At 46.5% G+C, this 17,653-nt stretch overlaps 1 protein-coding gene across 1 annotated transcript; it reads left to right on the forward strand.

The window, feature by feature from the left end:
- The first annotated feature begins 10,269 nt into the window (after positions 1-10,269).
- LOC101168517 lies at positions 10,270-17,631 on the forward strand. The gene is made up of 15 exons (XM_023960931.1): positions 10,270-10,311; positions 10,627-10,759; positions 11,050-11,191; positions 11,312-11,479; positions 11,711-11,846; positions 12,562-12,616; positions 12,704-12,896; positions 14,163-14,263; positions 14,473-14,581; positions 14,654-14,746; positions 15,276-15,321; positions 15,412-15,463; positions 16,134-16,304; positions 16,392-16,447; positions 16,703-17,631. The coding sequence occupies exons 2-15, from the start codon at positions 10,628-10,630 to the stop codon at positions 16,857-16,859; spliced, it is 1,611 nt and encodes a 536-aa protein (XP_023816699.1). The 5' UTR covers positions 10,270-10,311; position 10,627; the 3' UTR covers positions 16,860-17,631.
- The last annotated feature ends 22 nt before the right edge of the window (positions 17,632-17,653 follow it).

Here is a 17,653-nt window from a genome sequence, read left to right on the forward strand (position 1 = left end):
TTTCTGTTTATCAGCTGGAACCAGTCTGACCTCTGGCATCAACAAGGCATCTCTGCCCACCGAACTGCTGCTACTGGATATTTCCTCTTTCTGACCATTGTCTGTAAACCCCAGAGATGGTTGTGGGTGAAAATCCCAGTAGATCAGCAGTTTCTGAAGTCCTCAGACCAGCCAACAACCACGTTCAAAGTCACTTCAATCACCTTTCTTCCTCATTCTGATGCTGGTTAGACCTGCAGCAGATGGTCTGGACCATGTCTACATGCATAACGTGTGTAGTGTGTAGAAGCAGCTGGACAGGTGTACTTAATAAATTGGAAAGCGTAAATAATCTTTTAAAAATTCAAAAGTACCTAAGTTCTGCTAGATGAATGGCATACCTCACAGAAACATTACAGACCAGGTAGCAAATGGTTCTGCACATTACTCCTTATGTTGCACATATTGTATAGAATAGTGCACATAAATATTACATACTTTTGCCTAAAGATAAAATTTGTTTTATTGGCTCTGGATGTAGTGATTTAGAAGGTGACTGTTCAAAGACTGTTCAAACGGCAACTGAGATCAACGATCAACTTCTGAGTGACCCAGATCCTCCGTCCATCTTCAGAACCGGCTGATTCCCTTTTGGGGTCAGGGATTTGCTGAGGCGGCCCAACATTTGTTGGGTGAAGGCGGGGACGCCCTGGACAGGCTGCCAGTGAGTTGCAGGGCCACACACTCTCAGGGACAACTTAGAATTTTCTGTTAACTTTTGAAGCATATTTGTGGACTGTGGGAGAAAGGCGGAGTGTCTGGATAAAAGCCAAGCATGCAAGAGGAGAACATGCATGGCCCTCGTAGAAAGAACCCAGCTAGGAGCACCAACCACAAGGCCGCTGCACGGCCCAGACCAGATCTTCATGTGAAAATAAAAGATGTCTGTGGGATTCTAATGAAATGTTAAGCTGCCGTCTCCTGCTGACAGAATTGGAGTCTGGTAGCTGTGTTGCTATGCCAACTGTAATTTTTATCTTCTTTACTGTGTTTGGAGGTTCTGCTAAGGAAAGGAGGGATGTCTGTCCGTCTGGTTATTGAATTCAATGGATATTTTCACATCAAATCAAATAAATGTCATTGTTTCAAAGGATATTGGTCTTGGACCCACAGTTCCAGTGGCTGCATTTACAGTACAGACCAAAAGGTTAGACACACCTTCTCATTCAAAGAGTTTTCTTTATTTTCATGACTATATTTGTAGATTCACACTGAAGGCATCAAAACTATGAATTAACACGTGTGGAATTATATACATAACCAAAAAATGTGAAACAACTGAAAATATGTCATATTGTAGGTTCTTCATAGTAGCCACCTTTTGCTTTGATTCCTGCTTTGTACACTCTTGGTATTCTCTTGATGACCTTCTAGAGGTAGTCACCTGAAATGTTTTCCACTTCACAGGTGTGCCCTGTCAGGTTTAATAAGTGGGATTTCTTGCCTTATAAATGGGGTTGGGACCATCAGTTGTGTTGTACAGAAGTCAGGTGGATAAACAGCTGATAGTCCTACTGAATAGACTGTTAGAATTTGGATTATGGCAAGAAAAAAGCAGCTAAGTACAGAAAAACGAGTGGCCATCATTGCTTTAAGAAATGAAGGTCAGTCAGTCCCAAAAATTGGGAAAACTTTGAAGGTCCCCGGCTGGACGGTGTTGCAGTGGTTAGCGCTCTTGCCTCACAGCAAGAAGGCCCCCGGTTCAAGCCCAGGCTGGGGGACATGGAAAAAAAAAACACAACATCAATGGGGGACCTTTCTGTGTTTTGAATTGAATTGAAGGCAGTTTGCATGTTCTCCCCGTGCATGCGTGGGTTTTCTCCGGGATCTCCGGCTTCCTCCCACCGTCCAAAAACATGCTTCATAGGTTGATTGGCAACTCTAAATTGTCCATAGGTGTGAGTGTGAGAATGAATTGATGTGTGGTTGAGGATATTCCATCCTGCGACAGACTGGCGACCAGTCCAGGGTATCCCTTGCCTACGCCCAAGTGGCCGGGATAGGCTCCGGCAACCCCGTGACCCCGAAAGGGAATAAACGGTTAAGAAGAAGAAGAAGAAGAAGAAGATGAATGAAAGTGTCCCCATGTGAGTCACAAAAACCATCAAGCGCTACAAAGAAAATGGCTCACATGTGGACCCCCCCCAGGAAAGGAAGACCAAGAGTCACCTTGGCTGCAGAGGATGAGTTCATCCGAGTCAGCAGCCTCAGAAATGGCAGCTTAACAGCAGCTCAGATTAGAGAGCAGGTCAATGGAACACAGAGTTCTAGCAGCAGACAAATCTCTACAACAACTGTTCAAAGGAGACTGTGGGAATCAGGCCTTCATGTAGAATATCTGCTAGGAAACCACTTCAAAGAAAGGCAACAAGCAGAAGAGACTTGTTTGGGCTAAACAACACCAGGAATGGACATCAGACCAGTGGAAATCTGTGCTTTGGTCTGATGAGTCCAAATGGGAGATTTTTGGTTCCAACCACCGTGTCTTTGTGCGACGCAGAAAAGGTGAACGGATGGACTCTACATGCCTGGTTCCCACTATGAAGCATGGAGGAGGAGGTGTGATGGTGTGGGGGGGCTCTGCTGGTGACACCGTTGGGAATTTATTCCAAATTGAAGGCAGACTGAACCAGCATGGCTACCAGAGCATCTTGCAGTGGCATGCTATTCCATCTGGTTTGCATTTAGTTGGACCATCATTTCTTTTTCAACAGGACAATGACCCCAAACACACCTCCAGGCTGTGGAAGGGCTATTTGACCAAGAAGGAGAGTGATGGGGGGCTGCACCAGATGACCTGGCCTCCACAGTCACCTGAACCCAATCCAGATGGCTTGGGGTGAGCTGGACCGCAGAATGAAGGCAAAAGGGCCAACAAGTGCTAAGCATTCTGGGAACTCCTTCAAGACTGTTGGAAGACCATTTCAGGTGACTACCTCTGGAAGCTCATCAGGAGAATGCCAAGAGATTTTATGCAGGTGTCTGAATTCAGTCAAGAGTTGGATGAATGATTATTTTCTCCAACTTAACAAAGTCAAAACTGAGGTTCTAGTCTGTGCTCCTGACAGTTGCCTCCCCCAGATAGTCCAGTGGTTCGGTCCAATTGCTTCCCTTATCAAGCTGTCTGTCAGGAACCTTGGGGTGACTCTAGACCCGGTTTTATCCCTTTATCTCACGTTGGGTCAGTTGTTGCTCTAGTTTTTATCATCTTAAAAGTATTGCAAAACTGAGTCCAGTTGTGTCGCGTTCTGAGTTGGAGATGCTCATCCAGGCTTTTCTATCTTCTCGTCTTGATTACTGCAACTCCATCTTCACGTTTAAGCAAAAAATCTCTAGAACGGCTCCAGGTTGTCCAGAACTCTGCACGCTGCAAGGCTTTTAACTAAATCCTCCAAGTTTTCACACGGCACCCCGTTGTTAATCCAGCTGCACTGGCTCCCCATCCGCTACAGAGTGCATTTTAAAATCCTGGTTTTAACACACACAGCGCTTAATACCTGAGCCCCAGTCTACATAGAAGACCTTTTGCAGCCGTCCACTCCCAGCAGGTCGCTGAGGTCATGTGACCAGGTCTGCTGGTTGTTAAAAACTAAAGGTGACAAATCCTTTGCAGCAGTGGCTCCATCCCTCTGGAACTGCCTTCCTCTCAGCCTCAGATCTGCAGACTCAGTGTTTTCTTTAAAAAAAAAACAGCTAAAAACATCTTTTTAAAATTGCATTTTATTAATTATTTTTTATTTTCTGTGTTTTACTGTGTTTTATTGTGAGGCACTTTGTAAATTTTTATCTTGATAGGTGCTATACAAATAAAAAAGGTTATTAATATTAAGAGTGTACAAAGCAGGAATCAAAGCAAAAGGTGGCTACTATGAAGAACCTACAATATGACATATTTTCAGTTGTTTCACATTTTTTTGTTATGTATATAAATCCACATGTGTTTATTCATAGTTTTGATGCCTTCAGTGTGAATCTACAATTTTCATAGTCATGAAAAGGAAAAAAAACTCTTTAAATGAGAAGGTGTGTCCAAAGTCTTGGTCTGTACTGTACATTTGTGCACGTACATGTGCAGGGTGTTAGGTGTGCTGTGCCGGAGTTACACACCTCTATGTCGTTAAGTTCTTTTATAAGAAGTTGTTTACACAGTGACTCAATGTAAGACAAAGGTTAAAACCTTATAAGACATTTCAAACATCCATTTTGTTATAGATAGTCCCTAAAAAATGGCAAGTTCATAAAAATGCTATAAAATCAGAAGTCAAATGCAATGTAAAAACAGCCTATGAGGTAAAACATAACTGGTAAAACTGTGAGGGTATACGAGAAAATATGTAAATAAAAATAAAATACAGGAGTTTGTAATTAAGCTGCATTTGACTCGAGTGCTTAACCATGCTTGTTTAGTAATGCAACAGATGTAGGAATAAATGATCATTTGTAGCTATTGCTTTTGTGTCTCATTCCTCAACAGCGCCGCCCTGTTGGTAAATGTTCATATTTGCCATGCAGTGGATTGGAGGTTATGTTTATGATTCTTTTTGCCTGACCCCCAACACGGACTCATACACCTTGAGCAGAAAAGGATCCTTTTAAACTACGATCCGATTCCTAGATCCCTAAAGTGGATCCAGATCCTCTTCATCCAAACTTCCAGACAGAAATTCCTGCTACTGAACAGTTTTCCAGATTCTTGGATTTCTTCCAGATCATCAAGTTAAATGAAATCTGTGTCCAAACCAACAAGTAAACTAGAATGGATGTCACATGTTAGTTTCCTAAAGTTCTCCAATGTTGTTTTTCCACATCCAAAGAATCCAAAGGGAACATTCTTAGAACATTCTTAGAACATTCTGATGTGTATCTTGTGATGATCTATGTTATGTTACCAAATACAGTACAGACCAAGAGTTTGGACACACCCTCCCATTCATTTGAATGAGAAGGTGTGTCCAAACTTTTATTTTGTTCTGGATGGTCACATGACTTTATTCAAAGTCTTTACACTTTCTTTAATTGCATCTGCTAGCGGATCCAGTGCCTGTCATGGCAGCAGCATGGCACCTGCTACTAATTGTCTGATTTCCTACGAATTTCCTACGTACGGATGAAACATAGGACGTGCGTACGCACAGAAATATTGGGATTTATAAAACCGTGCGCACGCACATACTACGCATCTTTCCCTTAATAAATCACAACCAATTCTAAATGCAGCGCAGCTTTTGTGGCTTCATGACACGCCCATAGTTGCCCATAAATAGTCCGTGAAACGCCCACAAATTAATATTCATGTCTTGCGTGATCATGGCAAACACAGAGAGGAAATGAAAAAAACGTAACTTCACTCAATGTGAAGGGGCAGCCGTGGTGCAGCGGTAGGGCGGACCCATGATCGTAAGATTGCAGGTTCAATTCCCGCCTTGCACGCTCATGAGTCGAAGTGTCCTTGGGCAAGACACTGATCCCCACCTTGCCTCTGGTGGTAGGCGGGCGCCTGTGTTTGGCAGCGGAGCCGCCACCAGTGTGTGAATGTGTGAGTGAATGTGTGACTGGGTGAATGGGTCTGTGACTGTAAAGCGCTTTGTCCTTGTAGGAAGAAAGGCGCTATATAAGTATACGCCATTTACCATTTTTACCAATTATAAGTTATCGTTGGCGAGGTGGAAAAGAGGAGAAAAGTGTTGTTTGGAGGGCACAGTGTGGGCATTACTAATGCCAAAAAGGCACGTGAGCGGCAGACGCCGTTAATGCTTTAGCCTCACAACCTCCAACCGTGGCCGAAATACAAAAGAAAAGGTCGGACATCAAAGTCAGATAGTTTGTTTTTCAAACTATCTAGTTATCTTTCACCCGCCGTGTATGGAAACTTTATGGAATCATGGGACGAAGCTATTATGCCTTTTAACACGTCTGGCATTACCCGGCTAAGGGTCGGCTGAGATATTCCTGACCCGTCAGCCAATTCCCTCTGAAAAGTGCCAGTCGCCAGGAATCCTAGTGTTGCTAGGACTTGAAGTGGGACAGGCACGGCGTGGTTCCTCCGAGTGCTCCGTAACGCCAGGCCCAAAAGCCCACAGAGGTCCAACAGGACGGCTGGAGGAAGTCGGAACCGGCTCATAAGCCACTCGTCCTCGTTTGCCAACAAGTCTTCTTGCTGTCTAAAGATGCGTTCACTCCGTATTCTTCCATTTGCCACATCTTCTAAGAGCGCAAGATCAGCCATTGTGCGTCATTACGCATTGTGATGGGGCATTTTATTTCCATCCATTTAATTACATCTGACAAGCTACAGATGTCGGTAATTAGTAAAAAAATTAGGTTTAGCAAGAACATGTTAAAAACAAGTAGGCTATCAGATCCAGATGGTTCTTCTGACCAATAGAATGACCGAGTAACTGCTGTTTAATTCTGAATGGTTTCTACATAGTGCTCTATCTAGTGCGTTCACCATTTTGTAGTTCTGTACGAATCTACAATCCCCAAATCCAGAGCCCTAGAAATTTCTCAGAAGTCTCTTCGAAAACACAGTGTGGATCGATGCTCACTAGATTGGTAAATATATACCACAAAGCACTGCGTCTGAACAATTTTTCACACAAAAAGATGTATTTAAATGTATTTTTTATCAAAGTTTTCATCTTCAGAACTCAGTGGATTCATGAGTGTGATTCAAATAATCGTGGCAAAACGCTCATATTAATGAGATTTTCCCCCGCGTGAAATCAATGATGTCATATTCGCCGATTGAAGAAAAAAAGTAGTGATCATGGTGTCTGACTTGCTTTAAAATTCAGGGTTTTACACAGTTCTGCGCTATATAGTTTGTAGTAGTTAGGCGTTTAGGGCGGGAATTCAGACACAGCCTAAGTTTATGGGATTTTGTCTTCTTGGAGCCATCATGTAGGGGGGCCAGGGGGCGGGGTCACTCAGTCCAGTGCTCATTTATAGTCAATGATCTTAATAACACTTTTTTTAGGGGGGGAAAAATCTCCTTTAAAAGTGACGTGATCAAATCAACAGTGGCGCGCGGCAACGAGCAGTGTGCGTCATTGTTTTTCTTCCCCTCTCATCAGTTCCGCCTCCGTGAAGCAGCTTCCCGCCTCGTTCCCCCGCATCGGTGGACGGTTTCCTTCCGTTTCTGCCTCCGGGGCTCGGATGTAAAAGTCTGGACGTGAACAGACGGCGGCTGTGGACGGAAGTGGGGGTGTTGGCCTTATAGATTTGAAATCGCTCTGGAAGCGGGGGCTCTGTCTGCGTCTGTGTGAGTAAAGTTTTCAGATTTGTTCAAAATCTGCTCTCTTCATTCTAAGAATCAGAGAAATAAAGTTAACTGGATGCTTTGGAAAGGATTATAGAAACAAATGACGTGGCTTCAAACGTTTATTTAGCTAGCTGTCAGCACAGACCCGGGATAAATAAACCCGGGATAAATCCATCCACAAGTGTCCCTGGTGACGTCATAGGGTGTCAGTTAGACTAAGTTAACGCTGTTTCTTCATCTTCAACTTCCAAAGAAATGAATAACCTCTTAGTTAACTTTGCATGGAAAAATAGACGTCACTATCTCCAGAAAGAACAACTTTATGCCCCCTCATGTAAAGGAGGGTTTGAACTCATACATTTTTCTGATTTGAATTATACATTTAAAATTAACTGGATTAAAAAATGCCTTCAACACTCGAATTCAATTTGGTATTTCATCCCTTTCAATATTTTTAATAAAATTGGTGGCCTTCAATTTCTATTAAAATGTAACTATAATATCAAAAAGATTCCCGTCAATCTCTCAAATTTTTAATATCAGCAGGCTCTTCTTGCTAGGAAGTTATCATGTTATAATCACAATTTTTCACCACACAAAAGTATAATTTGGAACAATGAAGACATAACAATACAAAATAAATCTTTGTTTAAACAAAACTGGATTGACAAAAAAATAATTTATGTTTCGGATCTTTTTGACGAGAATGGTACGATTTTGGATTATGGCAGATTTCTAAATAAAATGTGTTTTCCAGTAACCAGCAAAGAATTTAATGGTGTAATGAAAGCTCTCCCTTTAGGGTTAATTCAGCTGATGACCTCTGACCTTAAATATCAAGACGCCTCTAAAATTGACTCTCCTTTAATGATTAATGGCATTGATATTCTCAATAAAAAATGTGACAATAAATATATTCGGAATACCTTAAGTGAAAAAAGACATATCACACCAAAAGGAGAAATATTTTGGAACAACCTTTTAAATGATATAAATTGGAAAAAAGCTTGGTTATTGCCAGATACATTTTGTATAAATAACAAAGTTAAAGAAATACACAAAAAAATTCTACATAACATTTACCCCACAAATATGTTTATATCCAAATTCTCAAATATAGAAAATAATTGTAGTTTTTGTATTGATTTCCCTGAATCAGTTCTTCATCTTTTCTACTTTTGTAAACTTTCCCGTGAATTTTGGAACCAATTAGAACGCTTTGTAAACAGCAAATTTAAATGTAACATTGCTTTAAATTTGAAACAAATAGTTGCATATTTTGATTCGGATGATAAAAAAGTAGAAAAAAGTATTAATTTGTTACTTCTCCATTCCAAATTTTACATTCATAAGTGCAGAATAATAAAAACAACTCCCAACTTCACCATGTTTAAGATCGAGATGCTCCAGTTTTATGAATATATAAAAAAATTAACACACCTAAAGCAAGTAACACTGAAATAATTTGTGCTTTTTTGTTTGATAGGTAATCCCCTCCCCTAAGAAAACTTTGTATTATAAATATTATTATTATCATTATTTTGTAATCCCCTTTTATATAATTTAAGATACTTTATTTTTCTAACAGCATATTCTATTTTGGATATTTTTCTGATTATTTTTTTTTTTATTTTTTTTTTATTTGAGATAATTCAATAAGTTTGAATTGATAGCATTGACTTTCCCTGCTGATGTTCTTTCTGATTCATTGATGCTGGATTTTGTATGTTTATACTTTGTTCAATAAAGTTGAAAAAAAAACCCCGCTGTTTCTTCACTTTTTCTACTTTTGTAAATTCTAACTACAGTTTTTTAAACATCACATTTAACTGTAACATTTTTATAAAATCAAACAAATCCTCACATATTTCAATTCTGATGATGTAAAAAAAGTAGAAAATAGTATTCATTTGTTTCTTCTCCAATCTAAATATTACATACATAAGTGCAGAATAAAAGAAAATGTTACTGCATTAAGATAGAGATGCATTAATACATTAACAAGATGAACACACCCAAAGTAACACTGCATCAATGTTTGCTCTTGGTTTGATAATGAATCCCGTCCTCTAAGAAAAGGTTTGGTAATTATGATTATTTTGTGTCTCGTCTTTGTGAGATATTTTAAGCTGTTTTATTTTCTTATCAGCAGCTGTTTTTGAGAAGCTCCTGCTGTGTCTGATACCTTTGGAAAGCTAACATTGATGTCGATGCTGATGTTTGATTCCTGATGTTTTCTTCTTTCATATTCTGTTCAGTAAAGCTGAAAAATCAAAGCTACGGCGTTTCGGTCACTTGTGTTGGTAAAGTCTGATCAGATGCTGCTGTAGTCTGAAGGATTTTTGTCTGTCTGCAGTTTATAAAGTGGAAAAACAACAGCTTAGTGTCCTGATCTCATCTGACGTTACGTCTTGACTAAACCTACGGACAATCGTCTGATTTTAAATGAATTTTTCTCTGGTTCCCTGAAAAAATAGACACTTTTATTTAAATGGTGGTTCTAGTTCCTTTCAGACGCATCCGCATGTCAGGTTGATGCAGCCGTACACAACCTGCAGGTTATTTCATCATAACATGGTGACAGATGGACTTGCACAGGGGGGGCAGCGGCCGGCCCTCTTGTCTGACAGTGAGAAAGCGCTGGTTCAAATCCCGGTTGACATCGTTTCTGTGCATGTGTGGCTTTTGTCCTAGAACAAAAGCATGCTTCATTGGTTACTTAAGTTGCCCCCAGGTGTACTTGTGTGGCCCTGTCCAGGGTGTACCCCTCCTTCAGCCAACAGCAGTTGGGATAGGCTCCAGCAACCCAAAGGGGATTAAGTGGGTTTGGAGAGAGGATGGATGGAAGACTGTGTCTGAGAAGTCGATGACTAATGGAAGCTGGTTTCACCCGTCTTCTGATTTCAAAACCTTCTGCACTCATTCATCTTCTAAACCTGCTTTGACCCTTTCGGGGTCACGAGGCTGCTGGAGCCTATCCTGGCGAAGGCAGGGGACATCCTGGACAGGTCAGTGGCAGGGCCCATTGCCTCAGTCTTCTTGGGGTTTTTGCTGCTTTTTAAGACTTGCCCTGTCCATGCGGTGATGTGGTGTAGTGTGCCACCTTACATTAGTGAGTAGTGCTTTCACAGATGTGCAGCGTGTCGCTGAGAAGCCCCTCCTCCTCCTGGTTGTGCAGGAACAGTTGCTTTTGTGGGATCAGGGACGTCCGTTTCCTTCTCGTTGGGTCACTGGTCTGGAAAGTGGGCCGTTTTCTTTAAGTCGTGCTCATCGTTTTACCAAAGTGGGAACACTGAAGCCTCTCTTTCTTGGATTTTCCTCAGCATGGACTGCAGCCGCTGGTCTGAGTTCCCGTCTCCAGAGTCGTGCGTCACCTCCCTGCTGTCAAGTTCGGGTCACCTCAGGAGCAGTCTGCGACCTTCGGATCAAAACGCAACCTTCACATACAAGGACAAGGTTCATACGCCTCCTTTTTGGGAAATGAATGTCTTACAGTGAAGGTCAAGCTGCATTTCCAGGAACATCACTTTTCTTAGTGAATCATGCAGACACGCATGTGAATCCACACATGTATGCATTTTATTTAAAGCCCCTTTCATTCGTTCATTACAAAACGCTAAAACTGCTAACAAGACGAGCGTGATTGTTGGTGCTGGGGCGTGCCATCACCATTGTAGCGTTTCCCGTCACATGACGGGGGTTTCAGAAGCCAGCAGACGCCCTGATGAGCTTTGTCTGTCCCGCAGCAGTACGACTCCGCCTCCGCCGCGCTGGACGCTTACATCGCAGACTTTGAGGAGAGCGGTCGGACGGCTGGCCCGCTGCGTCTGCCGCGCGGCCCGCCCCCCACGCCCAGGAGAAAAGGGGGAGCCCCCAGAAACCGAGACGGTAGGAGGTGTTTTTGTCCTCCTGCCCCCACATTGATCGTTAGTGTGGCGCTATCGTCATGAGTCCAGCCGTCCTCTGGTCACATGACCTCAGAGTTTTACTCTTCGTCTCTACCTGCAGTTCTCAGGGAGCGTCTGACTGACAGAGAGCTGGACTTCCTCCACCTTCCTGTGAGCTCCCTCCATCACCATAGCAACCGCCAGAGACTCTCCATGACAACAGACGAACTGCTGTCCATGCCAAACGATGGCTCGATGCCCGTCACTCACACATCAGCCTTTATACAAGGTGTTTAAATGCATCGCTCACAAGCCGAGCCGTCAGATGGTCTTTGAACGCATCGTTTGCTGTCCTACAACTTATAAAACTCTTTTGCTTTGAAAACTTTGATGTTTTCCACTGTCTTCCCTGTCAACAAAAGCCTTCTCTGAAAGCATCATGGAGGCTTCACGTCTGTGCTGACTTGTACACCTTTGAGCCGGTCTCGGCGGCCCTGACTCGTCTCTCATGCTGGTTCAGGTCTCCTCCCATCCGGAGCCCCCCAGTCCTGCTGCTTCTCCCCCAGGTCTTCAGACAGAACCGATGCTGGACCCAGTGGGAGCCGTGCCGCCCCCCACCCCCAGAACCAGCCCTCTGCTCCGCCCAGGCTTCCCAGGTTCACCCGCTGTTGTTGCTCACAGGCTGCCAGCTGCTCTTCAGTTTTGTGCTCAGAGATGTTTCCTTTTAGTTTTCTGACCGAGCAGAAACTCCACTGTTCAGGTCTGTGCTGGATTATATTCATGCAGCTTGTCTAACCCTCACCCATGACCTGTAATCCAGCGTGACGGGCTCGTGGCCACGCCTCCTTAGATGCAGCTGATCTGCTGAGATCTCAGCTGGGTGCTGTGAATGTCTGCCACCACCAGGGGGCGCTAGAGCCCGGAAGCCACATGTGCGGGTGGTCAGCTGTGACCCAGATACTGAAGCCCCACAGACAGATCTGACCGACGTGTCATGAACTCGGTTTGACAGATTCTCATCTGTTCATAAAGTATGTCTGCATCTTCAGAGTTTTCCTGAACAAACATGAGGAAATCTGAAAGCAGCAGAGCCTTAACGCTGCATCAGAATCGTCCAGTTCTGATCCAGATCCAACTCACACCAGGAGAACAAAGACAGTCATGGATCTATCTGCAGGTGGAGGATCAGAAAGGGGCGGAGCTTGGAGACTGTGGCCCCGCCCACACAGCTGAGAGCTTTTTTTTAAGCGACATGTTTTCATGTCTCTTTTAAACATTGAAGCTAAAACATTCAGAAAAATGTCAAATCTTGTGAACATTGACTACGGTTTGATTATTGATGTCCTGACTAGGTTTTGTGTTTGGGTTTAGGTGCAGAGAAAGACCAGAGGTGTTGTCTCTGAAAGCAGCGGATCACTCCTCACCGGTGAGGTTTACGCCAAATAACTGTTGGTTTTACTCAGAGATTTCCACCCCAGTGCCCTTCAGCATGTCTCCTTCTGCCGCCGGTCAGTCTGCAGACAGAGCGCCGGTTCCAGAGGCCTCCTCGCTGCTTCACTTCCCTCACTGGTTCACCAGAAACAAAGCCGCCATGGACTGCTCTGACATCAGCAGCGTGCCTGACCTCATGTACCCGGCCTGGCTCCAGCTGTTCGACGGCGCCGACGCTGCTCGGCCCTCAGGGCCAGAGCCCCGCCGTCACCGCGGTTAGTGGCCTTCTGCAGCTCCTCTGTGTGACGGGATGTTTGCAGGCGACCTCTGTGGAGGTTAGGGCAGGAATGACCCGTGAAGAGATCCAGACTCCTCTCTGAGTTTACTGTTAGTAACGGAGTCGTGTGAATGGAGAGATGGAGAACTTCCCAGTCCATCCTGCCTGCAGCCAATGGATGGAGGGGACGCCGTGCAGCCACGCCACGATGTGCAGCCACGCCACGATGTGCAGCCACGCCACGATGTGCAGCCACGCCACGATGTGCAGCCACGCCACGATGTGAAGCCACGATGTGAAGCCACGCCACGATGTGCAGCCACGCCGTGCAGCCACGCCACGATGTGCAGCCACGCCACGATGTGAAGCCACGATGTGAAGCCACGCCACGATGTGCAGCCACGCCACGCCGCGCAGCCACGCCGCGCAGCCACGCCGCGCAGCCACGCCGCGCAGCCACGCCGCGCAGCCACGCCGCGCAGCCACGCCGCGCAGCCACGCCGCGCAGCCACGCCGCGCAGCCACGCCGCGCAGCCACGCCGCGCAGCCACGCCGCGCAGCCAAGCCACGCCGCGCAGCCACGCCGCGCAGCCACGACGCGCAGCCACGACGCGCAGCCGGTACAACAAGCCGGACTGGTTTGTGGCTTGTTGGGAGTGTTCAGGGATCAATCCTGTGGGATCTTTAGGAAGCTTTTTTACCCAAATGCTCCAGTTTATGGATAAGAAGATCAGATCAGACTTTATTGATCCCTGGAGGGAAATTCAGATGTTAATACAACAGTTAGAAAAAACAAAGAATAAAAATATTAGTAAAGTCCACTTCATGAATAAAGAAGTCTCTACAGCAGCAGAGGCAGCAGTCCTAGACCGTGTCCTCGTCCCGTCTAACTGCTGTTGGGACAAAGGACCTCCTCCTTTTTGCACCGCGGGTGCAGCGGTCTGCGGCTGGACCAGCTCCTCATGGTCCTCGCCGTCTGTGTGGTCGTTGTAGACGTTAGAGGTAGTAATCAATATTCAATATTCCCATAGGCTTACAGACATCAGGTCAGCTGCCTGGAATTTCCCAGCATTCTCCTCTCCGGTCACACGTCCTGCAGAATCCGTCCTCCTTTCTGTCACATTGACATATTTTAGAGGAAAACCGTTGACTTTGGTTCTCAGCTGTGACTGACTGCAGTTTAACCTCATGATCTTCCTCTGAGCGTCCCGTCTGACTCTTACTCCACCTCCTGCTGAACCGAGGATCTTTGCTTTTGCTTCAGCCGTTCCGTCCCGTGCCGTTTCCAGAACCGGCGCTCCGTCCTGGGTAGCTGATTTGGAGGAAGACGATGCTGCTGACCACGCCTCCACGCCGGTGACTACAGTAGGTGTCCTCTCCATTCTCAGCCCCCTTTTCCTACAAGATGACATCATTTTAAACAAACTCATTCATAACTGATGTGTGTCATGAGAGCTCATGCGTCTGCATGAACGCTCGCAGAAGCTCCTCCCACCCTCAGCTCTTCTTTCTTTGCCTCTTTCTGTTGAACTCCTGCCGGTGAATCCGACCTCCGCATGTCTGCATGTCTGCAGTCGGACAGCCAGCAGCTGCTGCGACGTCTGCGGCTGCAGCTGGCCGAACAGATTTCTGCGCTGGCTGCAGACCGGAGCGGCTCTGCCGCCGTGACGGCGCTGCACAAAGGTACAGCCCCCCCCCTGCAGAGTAGCAAGCTCCGCCTCCGCCTCCTGCAGTCTGCGTGTGCTTCCCCTTCAGAAAACAAGATGGGCTCTTTGATCCACAAAGCGGACCGAGTGCTGACCTGGCTGTCCCAGAGCGCCGCGGCGGCAGGAAGTTCTGCCCCCCTCAGTGAGTCCAGCTGCAGCTTTTCTGGTGATTCTCTGGAGGCTCGTGTTCATTTGTCCGGGAAGTATCAACACATGCGTGTTACGTGTGAAAGAATCCCATAAATCCTGCCAGTCGGGTCAGAACGAGCAGAAAAGGTCCGTGTTCTGGTTAAATGTCGTGAGATGTTTGTCATCCTGGTGGGATGCAGAGGAGATGAGGACCCGGATGTGGATTTTCTGTTTGAAACCATAGAAACTGGAACAAGAACACGTTAGGAGAGGACACATGCGTGATGCGTGGATCATGTTAGAATCTACGCTGACCTAAGCGTGATCACACCAACCTACGCCATCACAGTCACTACATGTTACCACTCACAAGGCTTTTATTGTGAAAGGCCAAGGGGATTGGGTTGCCTGAAGTCAGACACCTGTCGGCTTGGCTGTTCCGGCTCGGTTCTGGCTCGGTTCTGGTTTGGTTTAAACCGGTCTGCAGATACTTTTGACAGTTTTTGATAAGAAACTCAATCCTCACGTTTGCATTTCTTCAGTCAGCAGTGACGCCGTCTCCATGGAAGACCCGCCTCCTTTCCCTCTGTGAGACTCTGACTGCTTCAGCGCTGGTGGTTCTGGTTTCTGGTGGACGTGAAGACGTTCCTCATGTGGCTTTCTGTGTTGAACCTGCAGAGGCACCGCAGGTGAGGCGTGCGCCCAGGTGGAGACGGACGGGACCCATCAGGTAGGTCTGAGGCTGGATCACTTCACGCCGTCTGTCTTAGTCCAGAACATCCTTGTGTGGTCACACATTACTGCAGGCTCACACGCCATCCAGACCGGTCCGGCGTCTCCGGTTTGTTGGTTTCCAAATCTGGCTGGAGTGATTTTCTCTGAGGTTGGGGCAAAAGAAACCACCTAAACGGGAAATGATACCAGCGAGCGGAAAGTGCATCCTGTACATTTTTCAAAATAAAACCTTTTTTCCGCCGTACTCAGCATATTCTCCCCGTGGTGTAGACATGACATCATCTCTGCGTCACGCAGAAGCAGAGGTGTGGTGGATTTGATCCAGAATCCCGGAGGACCGAGGGTTTGTTTACAGCACGCCCTCTAGAAATGGCGGGTTATGGCGGCACTGCAGCTAGACCGCTCCGCTGGCCGCACCAAGCCCAGTGGAGGCCGTGTGATTTACCGTGCTTTTCAAATTAAAAGCCCCACACAGGGGACCCTGCACTGCAGTTTACCATTTACCCCAAATCCCAGTCCAGGTCATCAAATCCTGAACCCGTTTTTGTCCCAGTGCACCGCTTCAAAGGCCGTCACGTGACACTGACTCCTCATCTGTGGTTCACCTGGAAACCCGAGGACATGCAGGACAGATGACCAACCGTGACGGCTGCTGTCTCTCTCAGGTTGATGACTGTGGTTCCCATGGAAACGGCATCCAGACGCTTCCTGGACCGGTGGAGGCGTTGAAGCTGATGCTGTTCAGACTGCAGACTGTGGAGGCGGAGCTGCAGAGACGGGTAGAGACGACAGCGCCCCCCTCCCTCTGTGGGACGCCGCAGACCCCACGAGCTCAGGTGGAGGCCTAACCCGTGACGACCTCCAGCGGGTTCTGGGGTTGAGGGTGGTGTTGGTGGGACTGATGTCAGCTGCTTGTGTCGCAGGTTCCTGAGGGTGAAGCCCGGCTCCGGGGCTCACCTGGGAGCCCGTCGCTGCAGAGGTAACTGCAGCCGAGGCCGCTGGGGTGGGGCTCAGGGGTGGGGGTCACGGTCTGGTTGCATCAGTACTAGACTTGTTGTGATTCAACACAGTTTGTCAGGTGGAAAAGGATCGAACATGACTTTAAACACATCAGCATTCCCATCACGTCACTCATTTGCCAACGCTTGTCGTTTGTTGGGTCATAAACATGAATAATTATAGTGATGTCATAACTGTGTGGACCTGCTCCTGTGACGCGTGTGTCCGTCCTCAGAGCTCTGCATCACCTGAACCGCCTGAAGCTGCTGGTGGAAGAGCCCACACGGAAAAACCCAGACCCGGGAGAGGAGAAGGACAAAGACGAAGATGAGGGACGATACTCCTCTTCGTCTGCTGACAGACTCTTCAGCTCCCAGCAGCAGCCTTTGTGAAACCGACCAAAGGAGCCGCATGTGTGGAGTCTGAACGTGGAGGAGGTTCCTGCTGCTCCAACTTCAAGGAAAAGTCCAAACACGTCAACAGCCGGCCGTGACACGGACACGTGTGAGCGGGACTGTCGGCACAGAAACCCGACATGTTCTGTCACCACAGAGAGAAACACTGATACTGGATCAGTGCAGGGACACCGTCTAAGGAAAGGTTCACGCCACGTGACGGCAGTGTGACGTCATGTTCTCGCTCAGAAGGCGGCCCTGCTGGACCTGGAGGACGAGGCCAAAGCTGCTGCCACGCTTTGGTCTGCTGGAACCTCCGTCCCACCGTCGGCTTTAGCCTCTTTAACTGATTTTCCAGACAGTTTGGATCTGAAAACGTTCCTGATGGTCTTTTCATTAAAAAAATAACATTTGTCGTTTTTCTAGGACATATTTTCTGCAGAGTGGCAGGAGTTCATTAGAAATTCATCACTCAGTTGTCATCAGGACCGTTGGCCAGGAGTAAGCCTGCCCCCACTTCCCATCATCCCTTTGTGTCCACTGTCTCCTGCTAGCTTACTGCTAGCCTTGAGCTAACGTTAGCGGAGCAACAGAAATGGCAGCAGTATCGTAGCTGTCCAGCCGTCCAGTTTCAGTCCAGATTCCAGAGACGGGGGCGTGGCCCGCCGACTGTACCACCTATGTCACGACCACAAGCGTTTTCCAGCAACATACTTTTTTCTGCTCCTGATTCAGAACAATTTATGATAAATAAAGAAATGCATTCTAATTCTCTTCCTGCTTGTCCTCCG

This window comes from Oryzias latipes, chromosome 12 (genome assembly GCF_002234675.1).
Source record: "Oryzias latipes chromosome 12, ASM223467v1".
In the NCBI taxonomy this organism is placed as follows: domain Eukaryota; kingdom Metazoa; phylum Chordata; class Actinopteri; order Beloniformes; family Adrianichthyidae; genus Oryzias; species Oryzias latipes.

Coding starts and splice junctions, on each gene's coding strand:
- LOC101168517 (XM_023960931.1), top strand. CDS start 10,628: ATGGACTGCAGCCGCTGGTCTGAGTTCCCGTCTCCAGAGTCGTGCGTC. Junction 12,617..12,703: donor CAGCGGATCACTCCTCACCG/GTGAGGTTTACG, acceptor GCCGCCGGTCAG/TCTGCAGACAGAGCGCCGGT. Junction 15,322..15,411: donor GACCCGCCTCCTTTCCCTCT/GTGAGACTCTGA, acceptor TTGAACCTGCAG/AGGCACCGCAGGTGAGGCGT.